The 14,124-nt window shown below is 43.8% G+C and overlaps 2 protein-coding genes across 2 annotated transcripts in view; one reads left to right on the forward strand and one right to left on the reverse strand.

The window, feature by feature from the left end:
• The first annotated feature begins 5,843 nt into the window (after positions 1 to 5,843).
• On the forward strand, positions 5,844 to 6,379 carry SAYSD1 (SAYSVFN motif domain containing 1). Its single transcript, XM_075708451.1, has 2 exons — positions 5,844 to 5,999; positions 6,080 to 6,379. The coding sequence occupies exons 1-2, from the start codon at positions 5,844 to 5,846 to the stop codon at positions 6,377 to 6,379; spliced, it is 456 nt and encodes a 151-aa protein (XP_075564566.1).
• A 4,620-nt stretch (positions 6,380 to 10,999) lies between these two features.
• The window catches only part of GLP1R (glucagon like peptide 1 receptor), an 87,143-nt gene continuing 84,018 nt past the window's right edge, over positions 11,000 to 14,124 (reverse strand). Inside the window, exon 13 of the mRNA XM_075707686.1 lies at positions 11,000 to 11,167. Within this exon, the coding sequence (XP_075563801.1) occupies positions 11,000 to 11,167 (168 nt within the window). The remainder of the gene's footprint in view (positions 11,168 to 14,124) is intronic.

Below are 14,124 nucleotides of genomic sequence, written 5' to 3' on the forward strand. Positions count from 1 at the left end.
ACTGGTCTTTTATTTGTGTATGCCATCCACTAACTTTCACTGCTGGACCCCAACACAGCTTAGAGGTCAAAGCTTCTGTTGCAATGACAATCAGTTATTTGGACTATTCTGTAGCACAGTTTGGAAAGAAGTAGTTGGTATGTCATGTGTTTAAATAGCATTTTGACTAGGTCATGCTGAAAGGCTAAAATTCTATTGGTGGATTGGCTAGTTGATTCCGGTCTTTGAAAAGACTAGGCAAGGCCTTAGCCCTAACCTTTCATCATCTGTTAGCTGTGATCTGACTAGAGCAGTTTCAGTTCTGGTGGCAATCATCATAAACATTCCAAAATCCAGTGTAGGTGTTGGGGCTAAGAGGAGATGATAAGGAGGAGAAATTGGCTAAAAGACTAAACTGATAGTATTTCCATACAATCTGACCATTTGTCAGAAGTAGTAGTTTGGACATTTGTCCTGTGGATTATGTGGAGATATACATATGCAACTATTTTGGTTTAGCTAAATGCATTGAGAGCCAAGGAGGAGTAGGACTGCCATGATGTCTCCCTCCTTCATCTTGTGTTCTGCTGAATAATTTGTGGGAACTAAGAAATAGCACTAAGCCCTAGTGCCTGGTATACTAATCTCAGAGGTGCAGGTGCAGTCTCACCCCCATTTGGATTGGTTTTAGGGAAATTATATTTATCACCAAGAGCCTGAGGCTTCAACCAGCTGGCTGGAAGGCACATTGCCAGGTGTGATGACAGCTCAATGATTTTGGATTATGATTTGCCCTTTCATACAGGGCAGAGATGTGATGGCATGAGAAATGTTGTTGCAAAGCCTTTCTGTGCATTCTGCTCCTCTAGAACTTAAACCTGCCAGTGCTCTGCTACCCTTTGCGTTTTTGGGGAAGTGGCTGTATAAAACTGGCAGTCAACGTGAACACTAAAGTTTATGGTGTACTCTTAACAAAAGGCTCCTGAGACTGAGTGTGTATGTGTGTAAGGGGGTAATGTATTCCTCTTTTGTCTTCCTCACTCTTTATTCACCTCCTGGCATATAGCATTTTCTATATTTTAAACTCCAATGGATTTGAAGGAAGTAAGTGTGGAACCAGAACTCAGATCTAGAATTGGTTTCAAGATGTTCTCTGACATTCTCCTTACTTCATTTTCCCTGTCCGTAAGATGGGGGAAATAGTGCTAGTTAGCTCGACTGCTACAGCATCTAGGAGTCCTATTTATGGACTGTTGTGGTTAAATGCTATGCAAACGCAGAATAAAAAAATATTCACTCCAAGCCCACAGAGCTTTATGTATTTCCAACCTCACAAAAGTGCTTTGATAGTTAATTTACAAAGTTTTTTTTTTAAAAAAAAAAAAGTTTTGAGAAGAGTGGACTGTTTAAACCCAACATAACAATGTTGACAGATAGGAGAGACAAATCAGGCTTCCTTTCATTTAAGTTATAGTGAATTTCAGGTGGCAGCTGCATTTTTTCCCACCCTATCTATATGATAAATATCAAAAAGCGGTATTCTGATCTTTTGAAGTTTTAGAACAGTTTTCAAAACTTTGACTTTCTAATCAGATCAAAGTTATGAATATGGCAAAACAATCACAGATAGAATGCTCATTGGGTGTTATCTTCTAAATGTAATAGAAGAGTTTATCATCTCCCTTTTCTGTTACAATGATTTCACTAAATATCTGACATTTACAGCTGACATTGTACTAGTAAGGGATATTTACTGTGTTCTTTTCCTCAAATGGAAGTTTCCCACAAAATGATAAGGAACATTTCAGAGTGGTGATGGAAACGTTAATAATTCTGCTTTGCCCATGTTTTAATGTGTTTAAATATACAACATTTCAGCATATAAAGCAGCAACGTAAGTGCTAATATCTCAGCACCTTTTAGCATGCACTGCTGAATTTACAAATGCATGCATTCTGAAGCCACGCAGACGTGAAAATTTGCAATTCAGAACCTCAACTAGTTCAATAAAAAGACAGAAAAAAGATTTCCTTTATGGCTAAAGGCAAAGTACCTTGATGCTGCTATTTTAGAAATGAAAATTAATGATAATTTTTTACAAAGGAAGCAGCTCTTCTCTGCAGTTTAGAACTGATTAGTAAATGGATATGTAGAAAGCTCTGTATGGAATTAGACAAGTATGAATCTGTGCACTCCAATCTATTTTATACATGTTCTCCAAGACCTCAACAACTAAAGCTAATGCTCCCTCAGCTCCATTGAACTAATTAAGCTAGGTCATTATATTAATAATGGGTTGCCCTTCTGTCTGCATTTATGGCACTTAGCAAGTCAGTGTGTGTGTGGATGCTTATCTCATGAAGGAGAAAGCTCCTGTCAATGAATTAAATTAATCCATCAAGAGAATTAATATGGCTTGATTACTGTTGATATATCTGAAAAAGCTGGCATGCACGAACAGATATCTGCAGCTGTAGGAAGTAACAACACTCCAAACCACTGAGCAAGGCCCTGAATATTGAATAAAGAGGTTGCTGACGCCAAGACATGGTGATGGGCTGCTGATGTGATAAATGCAAAGGGTGCCACAGGATCTGAATGTTGCCACAAACGCTCAGCTTAACTCAGTTAGGTTGGTATTTTGCCACAAATAGTTCTAATGCCTTCTGTCATGTAAAAATATTTCCCCAAATGAGTTTTCAGTTATCCTGCTTCCTTAAGGAGCACGAAAGAGCAGAGACACTTGAAAATTAATTAAGAAAAACTCTGCAGTCACCCCTCAAAATAAAAAAATCAACTGCACTTTGCACATGGCTTTGACAGTTTCACTGTTTTGTTAATTCTTTCAGCAGCCACTTCATCTCGTCCAGTTCTCTTGCTGATGGAGTGCCATATCCAAGGTTGCTAATGGTTTGGAAGTTCCCAAGTACCGAAAAAGTAGTCCCTTAAGCTGGTGATAACTGGCTGAGAGCAGAATGCAAAGATTCTTCTGTATCATAAATGTTAAAATATAATGAAAAGTTGATAGCTGGGATAAAGGGAAAGGTTTCAGAATTGCTAAAGTGGAAACATATAAAGAACAACAGGTTTTCTTCTTGGCAGAGAGAAATATGCATGTGGGCTTCTTTGTATTATAGACATGACAATTATGATTTAGCATGATACCAAGTCAAAAAAATCACAGGTTCTTAAAGTGATCTTAATGCTGCCTCCTAAAAGTTGATGGGCAGCTCCAGAATTTCAGTTATCAAGAATGAAGCATTAGGGTGCTTGATAGCACCCAACATTTTTGTTTAATCACTTACTTAGCTGCAGCAAAAGGGAGAAAGACTTGGCTCATAGTCTCACACCTACAAAAAGACTATATTCAATCTGGTTTTCTCAAACATAGTGAGAAAGACATGAAGTGACTCAAAAGTCCCAGAGAAGTGTTCTTCAACCTCTCCATGCCCCCCTCCCCGGCCTCCCAACCACTGCCTGAGGATCCAAAGATTGGGCTTGGTGAACTGCCCAGGACCTTTGTAAGCATAGGAGTAGGGAACAAATTGTCCAGACGGTTTGTAAAACAAACAAACAAAACTAAGTGTCTATTCAATGAAGCTGTTTGTTTAAAAACAGGATATATTGAAGTCATTTAAGACTTTATGGATACAAATTTGTTTAGGTATTTGTCTGCAGTGTAACACTCCTCTACAGATGAGGTTACTGTAGTGCACTTAGGCTTCAAAGGCATGATTCATGGCACTCTTTCATGAGTTTTCTAACAATACATGGCAACACAGGTAGCCCAACACAGCCATAAACCAGCTATTTGGATGCACAATAGCAAATACATACTAAACCCAGTAAATTTTCAATAAAAAATCTGATCGCATGTGAATCACTGGGTGCGGCTTGCAAAGGTGGTATTAAGCTCAGGTATAACTAACTATTAGTTTGACTAATGATGCATAATTACCCAGCACTTCTTGGAGGAGCTGTTTTCATGAACAGTAGTACAAGAGGAAGAAAAGAAAAAAAAAAATCAAAATAAAATAATGTCCTGTGCAGGCTATCTTAAAACATTTTGGACTGTTATTTCAAAATCAAATTTCCACAAATAAAGAGAAAAAAATGTCATTCATTGTGGCACTTTTTGCAAAGTCGGAAGGTTAAAAGAAAGTTATTTTGTAACCAAGCATAAAATAGGCATTTGAAAAATTATTTAGCTGGAAAAAACACAATTTTTTCCACATTAAGATAACTTAAGAACACCCAAATTGATTTTTATTAGACTTCTCATATTCACTTCTGAGCTGACACATGCATGAGATATTCAGCCCTAAAGGTCACTTCTGAGAAAGCTGTAAGTAACTGGAAACAGCACTGCAGGATGAAATGATGGCTCATTGCTCACTATTACTGCTGGAGAGTGATAAATATTTTACTCCCGAGGCAAAGACCCGGCTCCTGTAAATAAAATTCTATTCCTCGGCTGTACCAATAGCTGAAAGATGATGTGACAGAGCTGGTTTTCCCAAGTTTATTTTTTTGTTTAAAGAGAGGGTGGGACGGCCCGACCCGGTTTTAGCCAACATCCATGTCGAGGGCCACCAGCGCGGCCCGTGGGCCTGTGCGGCAGGAAGCCCACCGTGGGCTCCTCCGTGGCCAGGAGCGGGGGGCACAGGGAGAGCCCCGGCTCCTCTCACCCCACCGCGGGCGGCAGCCCCCTGGGGCAGGGCGAGCGAGCCGGGCGGCTGCTGGCCATGCCCAGCACGGGTGCCCTCCTCCTCCATGCCGCCCCTCCCCAGGCCGCTTGTCTAAAATGGCTGCCCGAGTGCCTCGCGCAAACGTTGCTCGCCACCCCGGCTGCTAATATCTCATTCACCCTCTCCAGGCTTTGGTCACCCTATGCTTTATTCTCTCCCTCTCCTTTTCTTTTTGGTGTCAACATTAGCCATCAACGTTTTGTCGTGGTTTAGCCCCAGCCAGCAACTCAGCACCACGCAGCCGCTCGCTCGCTCCCCCTGCCCCGATGGGATGGGGGAGAGAATCGGAGGAGTGAGAAACACTCCTGGGTTGAGATAAGAACAGTTTAATAGTTGAATTAAAATGGTACTAGTAGTAATAATAACAATATAACAATGATAATAATAATAATAATAACAACATACAAAGCAAGTGATGCACAATGCGATTGCTCACCACCCCGCCAACCGATACCCAGACAGTTCCCAAGCAGCCATCGCTGCTCCCCGGCCAACCCCCCACAGTTTCTATACTGAGCATGACGTCATATGGTATGGAATAGCCCTTCGGTCAGTTTGGATCAACTATTCTGGCTGTGCCCCCTCCCAGTTTCTTGTGCACCTGGCAGAGCATGGGAAGCTGAAAAGTCCTTGACTGGCATAAGCAGTACTCAGCAACAACTGAAACATCAGTGTGTTATCAACATTCTTCTCATACTAAATCCAAACCACAGCACTGTGCCTGCTGCTAGGAAGAAATGAAGTCTACCCCAGCCGAAACCAGGACAGATTGAAATCTGAAAAGACAAAACAAAGAGGGAGGCCTTCGGTGATTTTCAGCTTTTCTCCAGAGCTAAATGGCGGCCACAGCTACCACTTCGCAGAAGGACAGGCCGGGGGCAGCTGGTTGTCTGTGGCTCCCTACGAGCGGCCGAGCCCCCCCGGTTTGGGTCCGGCGGCCCGGGAGCCCCTCGCTCCCCCTCGGGCCGGCCCCCGCTGCCCCGGGGGCGGGGCGCTCCCCGGCCCCGCCCCTCCCCGAGCCGCCGCGGGCGCGGCGCTCCCCGGCCCCGCCCCTCCCCGAGCCGCCGCGGGCGCGGCGCGGCCATGGCTCCGCCTTTGCGCAGGCGCGGGGCGGCCATGTCGGCCGCCGTGGAGCGGCGGCTGGCCCGCTTCCGCGCCGCCCGTGGGAGCGCCGGCCCCTCCCCGCGCCCCGCGGAGCCGCCGGGAAGGGCCGCGGCTCCCGAGGCCGCCGAGGGACAGCGGGCCGCCGCGGCGGGCCCGGGCGGCGGCCAGGTGAGCGCCGAGGTGGGCGGGGCGGGGGCGTGTGGCGGCGGGTCGGTGCCTGACGCCACGTCTCGCTGCTGCTTCCCTAGGCCCGTCCCGGCGGGGCGGCGGCGGCTCCGGTTCCGGTGTGGGCGCGTCCGCTGCTGCTGAAGGTGCTGCTGTGGGCGGTGCTGCTGGCGCTGTTCGCCGAGCTGGAGCTGGGGCCGCCCTACTTCGTCATCTCCCTGCTCTACTGGATGTACGCCGGCACCCGCGGCCCCGCCGAGCGGCGGCGGGGCGAGCTGAGCGCCTACTCCGTCTTCAACCCCGGCTGCGCCGCCATCGCCGGGACTCTGACGGCCGAGCAGCTGGAGCAGGAGCTGCATTACCGGCCCGCCCCCGGCAGGTAGCGAGCGGCCCGCCGGGGACAGCCGCTTTTGGGGGCCTCCCCCCGCTACCTCCGCCCGTCCAGACACGGACCCGAGGAGAAGGGGGTTATTTCTATGCAAAATGCCGCTTGCGCCTTACTCCTGGCCCGGTGTCCCCGGGCGCGGGCCCGTCCCCAATAAAGCCGTAGCAAAGCGTGGGCTGTGGTCTCGTTTTGTGGGGCGCCCGGCCCGGGCAGCTGGCAGCAAACCCGCGGGCAGCTGGTTCTGCTGCTGTCCCGGCGATAGCAAGAGGCAGGGCCTTTTCACAGCTGTAGCCGTCAGCTGGCGTATTGCAGCTCCTGCTGGCCTTTGCTGCTGGGAACAGGAAGGCCGGTGTTGGACGACACCTTTAGTAGAAAGGCCCACTGCTCTTCTTCCCAGCACTGGCTAGAATACTCTTGGTGCACTATCCGTATACCGAAAATGGGCTGCTGCTGCTGTTTGCACTCGTGCATTTCATCTAACACATCTGATTTTGATGCAGGTTCCCTGTTCACTTCACAGCACAGCTTTCATAGTTTGCAGTGTAGTAAAAGAGATTTATTACTACTCCTGGCAGGTAGTACACAGTTTTTCTTTAACCATCATTTTGAAAAAAATTAGGGTGAGTGTGCAGCAGACATGAAAATGCAAGAGGCCCTCAGGCAGAAGGGGACTTGCCCTGTCATTGGATTCAGCCCTTCTACCATCATCCCACAGTCACAAACTTGTCTTTCAAATCCTGTTTCATTATGTCTTTTCTAATTTAAGTTAAACACAGTGTTCAGGCTTGACTTACCCGTCTTCTGTCATTGGTTGGGAAAACAAAAGGAAGTGTCCTTTATTGAATTCAATTGGACTGGAAAGAGAATAGTAGATTAAAGCACAAGTAAGATGTTTAACACTGCTAAGCATCTCTCAGTAGCTCTCTACAGCGCTCTCCTAGCTTCTAGTATTGGGCTGTTATGTAAAGTCCAAATGCTACTATTTAAAGCCAAGCATGGAATTTTTGGATTTGCACATGCTCCACCATCCTCTGGTAAAAACCCCTCTGAGTTCTCACCATTCTTATGGATTCCTTCTGACTCTATACAAGTAACACACATTTTGGTTTTGCTTAACATAGCCTCTGCAGGTTCAAAGGTCTTTTTGTAGTGGGCATAGAGGTGCAAATATAAAGCTTTGTTTCTTTGGGAGAACCATGAACTGTGAGTCTTTCCATTCTTAGAAAGTATTCTTCTAATTACAGAGTAAGAAGTAGTCAGGTGATATTTAAAGTAAATACACCAGTAAGTGACAGAATTTGTGAGTTGAAACTTTATTCACAAGGATAAAAATAAACATAAGTGTAATGTTTACAGGGAGTTGATAATCTGATGTCTTGTACAGTTAGATTCTGTAGGTGTTTTTTAAAACAAGGAAATACATGCAAATAAATATTAAATATAAGGTAACATCCTTGAAATTATAAAACTTTATAGCAGCAATGCTGGAAATAAAGTTTTCATCTGCTATAAACTCTAGTTATGTTACGTCTAGGTGAATTTATAGACTCTTCTATTTAATGCTTCATGAAACGAATTACCACAATAAATGAGCGTGAAGCTGAAAGGCACAAGAAATAAAAATTCACACAGTTCACCTGTTCCAGTGCTTTGTGTTGCTTTGCTTATTTCATGCTACTCAAATAAATGTACATTATAAATTCTGAAATAGAGATGGCATGAATAACAACAAAGGCTTGTAAAAAGTTTTACTGAAGTAGATAAAGTATGATGGAGAAATTAGTGTTTAGGCCTTGCTGAAATTATTTCTCAAAATACATGATTATTGTAATTTCGCTTTGGTAGCAATTACTTTCACTGAGTTGTTCCCTCAGTACTTAGAGGGGATTTAAAAAGATTCGAAGAAGTGAGAGCTTAATCAGAGAGGAAAAAAAAATCCACCACAACCCTCTGCTGGGCTAAGATCTCACTTTGTCATTTTTCTCTTGGATTCTACCAAGGCAGAAGTTACAAAGGTAAGTTTGACATCTGGTGCTGGAGCTGTTCTCGTGGGCCCAAAGCTCTCAGTTCTTAAGTGACTAGGAGGGCCAAAAAGAGCCTAGTAACTCAAAAGCATGTCAAACCGTTGAAGGAATCTTGTGACAGGAACTAAGTACAGGTTTATTACCACACATGTAAATACTCTCTATTCCTATGCCTGTCCTCTTTCATTTGTTACGTATTCTTTTTCCAGCATAATAGTTAAAACACTTCCCGTAACTTCTATTGTCATAGCAAAACTATCATCTTGCTAAAAGCTGCGCAAGTAGCAGAAACATTTTTTCCCAGGTTTACACACAACTAAGTAGGGCCCTGGAAAACTAGCACCCACTCTGGAATATTCATGGGTGAAATTATTCCCTCCAGTGTGCATTATCATACAGCTGTAAATTTCATCTGTCATCACATGCTGCCTTTTCACCTACCTGCGACTTAACTTTATGTGTCTTTTCCTATTCAAAGCACTTAAGGGTAGATGTTAAATAGAAACATCAAGCATACTCTCCATGTACAGGAAGCTAATTAGTTAAATTGCAGGACAGCAGTGAACATATGCATGTAGTAGTCAGGTATTGTATTGATGGTCACACAACACAGAAGCTAGTTATTAAATTTACAGAAGAACCTGAGGTGCTTCATTCCAAGGTCAGCTCTGCAACTGATGTTAGAAAGGGGTGGCCTGGAAACGGCCTGCGTAGAAGCCAGCATGCTAAACATACATAAGCCAGCCTGAGAACTGTGGTGGATTTCTACAGACATGTCTGACTTCCCCCCTGGAGCTCAATTACAAGCATTATAGCAGAAGAAGGTAACCCATCCTCTCTTAATTCAATTCTAACCTGATGATTGCAAAACTAATCCACCCTGTTGGCAATTTGGATTCTAATACAATGATTAAATAATCCCATGCAAAGCAATCTAGCTTCAGGCAGGAAAGATGCCGAATTACATCCCAGAATATCCAGTCCACTTTCTCGGCAAAGGGGGATGTGAATGCAAGTGCAAAGAGAGACTTGAAAATTGGGGGGGTTTATCTCTGCTGAGTAGTCTAACTGCTACGCCACGGAAGTTACTTACTACAAGAAGGCTATGGACAGGGATATTCTCAGAGCTAGTCTTTGGTACATTGCCTCTTTGTTGTAAAGGGAGCCTGACTATCTAAGCTGGGTAAAGATATGTAAAGCTTGTTATTAAGTGATGCAATGGATCACGTCCTTGTAAGGTACTTGTAAAGGTACCACTGTTTCCCGCCCCCCCCCAGCAACTCTTGTAAACATCAGGGAGGGTAACAGCAGCATAGATGCATTCACTACAAGAGCCCTCGCATTTTTAAACAGACAGACAAAAGCCTGTTGAGTTTAGGAGGGGGAAATTTTTTCGATTCCACTGATGGCAGGCAGGCTGTGGAGGAGGAGGAGGAGGAGGAGGAAGAGGAGGGCAGCCCACCCGGGGCAGGGGCGGGAGCTGGTCCTCCGTGCTGAACCCGCACCTCCATCAGGCCTGCTCGACAGCCGCTTCCCGCCACCGCGACCGCAGCACCTCACGCGTATCTCCAGTCTGGAGAAAATGAACAAGGCTGGAGGAGAAACAAAAGTGAACCCAGAATGTGAACTACTGAATCCTCTCCAACGAGGTGGAGTCTGGTCAGACCAGCTGTGGCCACAAGCTGACTTCTGTGTGTACGCACCCACAAGAAGCAGAGTATAGCTTAGAAAGAAAATGTCATCTTGAAGCACAAGTCATTGTCCTCTCCCTGTTAACGCCTGTGTGCCAACTGGAGGGGCAGAGTGCCATATAAAAATGGGAGGGCTGTGCATTCAGGGGATATTTCCATCTGTGTTAATAGAGATAACACACACCTGTTAATAGCAGAAGCCGCCCCTACCAGATACTGGGTTTGTTTTGGGTTTTCTGGGTGTGGGTTTTGGTGTCCCCCCCCCCCCCCAAGTGAAGCTTAAAAAAAGCATTCAGAAATGTACAACCACACTACCTGCTGTCGTGATGGTTCTTCAGGATGCTGGTTTTCACCTACCCAGAAAACAGGTAAGCGTATTTTCCAGCTTTAGCTTTGGGAAACTCTTCCTACAAAACTGATTCTTCCCTCAAACACAAGCTGTATCCCACTAAGTTCTTTTTTTCTAAAACTGGTGATAGCGCCTTACCCTATCCCCATAAAAGTCTAAATGTATTTTTTGGCAATAATCATATTCTGTATCCTTGTAATTTAATCAGTCAATCACTCAGCTCGCCCACTCAACAGTAATAAGCTATTGACCCTGTGGTTTCAGACTGGATCAATGCTATGCTTAAGTTTTGGATACCTGGAGGCCTTGTGTGCAAATAGGAAGAAACTCTTTTAACTTACTTTAGACGTGATCAATTTTTCCTCTGATGTGTTCATTACATTAGCAGATTGCCTTCCCTAGAAACCTTTGTCCAACAGTCTGCAGGCAATGAGCAGCATATGCTTAAGTTTCTTGCTGGAGATGGCATACTTAAGCCACTTGCTTGGGTATTTAAGGGTTTGCAGGTATATTATACAGTTCATTGTTCCCAGTCTGATTCACCTGCAGAAATCTTAGCTGAATGTGGCTTGACAAGTGGCAGCGTAGACACTACTGCCTACCGTGCCTCCACTGCTGATGCTGTTGGCCGGACACTTCAGAGGTTTCATACTGCTGTCTCTCTGGACATAGAAATGTTCCAATCTCCAGCGCTCCCAGCTTTTCCGAAACTCCATCTGAACCTAGCAGAAGCAAAGAATGACACAAAAGGAATGAACGTAGAACTAATCAGATCTCTAAATGACTCCATTAGAAAAGAGCAAGGAAAAAATAAAGGTACCATACTACTGAGAAAAGCTGGCAATGCTTTAAACCTGCAATATTATTGCCTCAAATTATCCAGTTATCTCATTAGTCCATTGTAGGGTATTCCATATTTAAAATAATGACAGCATTCACTTTTACTTGTAGAAATAAAGCTCTTTCATGCACCAAGAAATCTTATCTTCACTATTTTATTCTAAATTGTATTCAGCTGCAATACTGAATGTACTCTATGACCTACCAGTACTAACAATTAAGTTGATTTTGCTTATCAGCCATGAAATGATTGAAAAGACTGGCTTCCTGCTCAATACTGTCACCATGGGTATTCTTAAGAGTTCTGTTTTAACTTCTGGTTTGATTTAAACAGTATTATGTCTTGGATTATTTTTGTTCTTTGAATATTTTTTTTTGTTTGATACAAAAATGAACATTTATTCAGAATCAAAAACCCAACAATTAAGCACATCAAAGACTGTACTTTTTCCCCACTTTTTAAATAGCAATTACAATATCTCGTTCTAGATACTAGCTTTTTTTAAAGCTACAAAATATGCTCATCCAGTCACAGGTTCTGGGTTAAACCATGTAACCTCTGTTTGGAAGTTTATGCAGGGTCTTGTAACTGCTTAAGAAGAACAGAATTTAGAGCTTCCTGTTCCATGGGCAAAGTTCTTGCCACTTGACTGAAGTAAGAACCTCCATTAGCTTTTAACACATAAGGCAGAGGACATAAAATTGAACATTTTTTACTCTAGAAAAAGGTAGGAGTGCAACAACAGTAATCAATTCCTTATGGTTTGTACTTCAGTCTGGTAGTAAGTTCACTATAGGTGGGTCACTCAAGTGAGCCTTCTCTGGAGAGTTCCTTTTTAGGGTCCACTACTGACCACCATGAAACTAAATAGGTTGATGACAGTTCCATCGCAGGCTTGTCATCATAGCCAGGCTGCTGAAACCTTCATACTCTGAGGGAAACTTCCTAGGGAACCAGCTGCTGTATGTCTGTCTTCTCTGCTTGTTCATTGTGAAATACTGAATCTAGGAGGCAGCCCTAAAAAAGGAGTAAAGCCCTACATAACCAACTGTCTTCCCTCGGTGGTGACCTCTAGCAGTGCTTGTCAGCTCTGGGCTACAGCCCTTATACTTCAATACTGTCCTGGTGGGAACCAGCTGCACCTCTGCGTCTCTTATAACAGAATCTGACCCTCCAGTATCACAACCAAATGGGGCAGAAAGATGCTGAGGTAGAAGCTTGTATTTTACCATGGTAACTGTGGGTCATTGTGTCAAAAGCTGCACAAAGACACCAGAAAAAGACAGTGTGTCTGAGATAGCTTGGCATAGAAGAATGAGGGAGAACAGCCTGATAAAGATGGAAAAGGAAACAGTAAAATGCAGGGACCATACTGTCTGCAGGAGAAGAATTGACCGTATTACCACCCCCGTATTTGGTACCTTTTTTGGGCATGGAAAACCACTAGTTTAACAAGCAGCACTGCGAAAAAGCAGTTGTAGACATTTACAGGCAGATCCCGAAAGAAAGCATGAACGTACTTACTGACAGAGTAAGTCAATGAGCAATAGAAATGGGTATCTTAGATTCAAAGGGAGGAAATGAGTCTTCAATCTGGCTGGACATGGCAGGCTGTATCCTAGAGCTGTGATACAAATAGCCTGCAAGACTGAGACGAAGTGAATGGGAAGACCTGAACAAAAGACTGCATAAGAGATGATGTCTTAGGAATGGACCTGAATGACAGAATATTAGTTTTCTCTCCAGAGGTTAGGAAAAGGGTAAAGAGAGAATTGAGTTTTTGCCTAGATGGCTGTGGATGTATGACTGAGGGAACAGGTTAAGATATAAATCTTAAATCTTTGTAAAGGGGCAGTTCTTGAGCACAGAAGTAGATCTACAGATCTTTCAGCAAAATACTTAGCCTAGTAACTTCCATGTGTGGATAAGATTCCCCAGAAATAAGCTATACAGGGAAAAGGGAACCGAGAACTAAGCTCCCATGAGAAAGGGGAAGAAGGAAAATTTTTATGTAGAGTGTTTTGAAAGAGAAAGGGAAGAGGTATGAGAACCTGGAAAAGATGGTCATGGAGGTTAAAGGGGGAGAAGACTTCTCCAGAGAGCAGCTGACTGAGTTTAATGCAGCTAGTGGGCAAGGACATTGAGAGTGTGGCAATCTGCAATCTGATTACAAATCTGATTACTTTGGCAAAAAAAATCTCAACAAATCATAGTGAAAGGAAAGTAGGTCAGAAATGGGATGGAATGGAGCTGGTGGTGGAGTTCAATGGATAGCCTGTATAGAGAATGAAAAGAAATGAAAAGAAAAAGGGAAGATTGGGCAGTAATTAAAAAAATTCAGGAGTCCTGGAGTCAGGACGGATTCTTTAAGGTAGAAGAGAGTGAAGCATACTTCCATTGTGATAGGAAGGAGGCAAAAAGGAGAAGCAAGACTACAGAGAATGAAACCTGAACGGGCTTAAGCTAATTCTGGTGGAAAGAGGCAGCGTCTCCGTGGTTTAGAACATTTCTTATAGAAAGCAACACTAACTGCAGAAAAACTGGTCATATTAAGCCCAGCTCATTTTGCAAAGAACATTGGTGATAAAAGGCAATCTGATGAGACCCTGCTGTTGGCTTCAGAGCAGTATCAGAGAAAATCCAGAATCTTTCTGGTAAAATATGACTGAAATATGAACATATTTTAATGTTTTTTTCCATAAGTAGGTACTAGAAAAGGATATTAATATCACTTCTAGCTTCATTTCTACTCTTGATCTCGCACCAGGACTTGCAAAAAACTTTCATTCTGTATGGTTAAGGAAAAAGAAAAGGAGTCAATGAGTCACAGACAAAAAT

The sequence above is a fragment of the Pelecanus crispus genome, chromosome 3, assembly GCF_030463565.1.
Source record: "Pelecanus crispus isolate bPelCri1 chromosome 3, bPelCri1.pri, whole genome shotgun sequence".
NCBI lineage: Eukaryota > Metazoa > Chordata > Aves > Pelecaniformes > Pelecanidae > Pelecanus > Pelecanus crispus.

Coding starts and splice junctions, on each gene's coding strand:
- SAYSD1 (XM_075708451.1), top strand. CDS start 5,844: ATGTCGGCCGCCGTGGAGCGGCGGCTGGCCCGCTTCCGCGCCGCCCGT. Junction 6,000..6,079: donor CGGGCCCGGGCGGCGGCCAG/GTGAGCGCCGAG, acceptor CTGCTTCCCTAG/GCCCGTCCCGGCGGGGCGGC.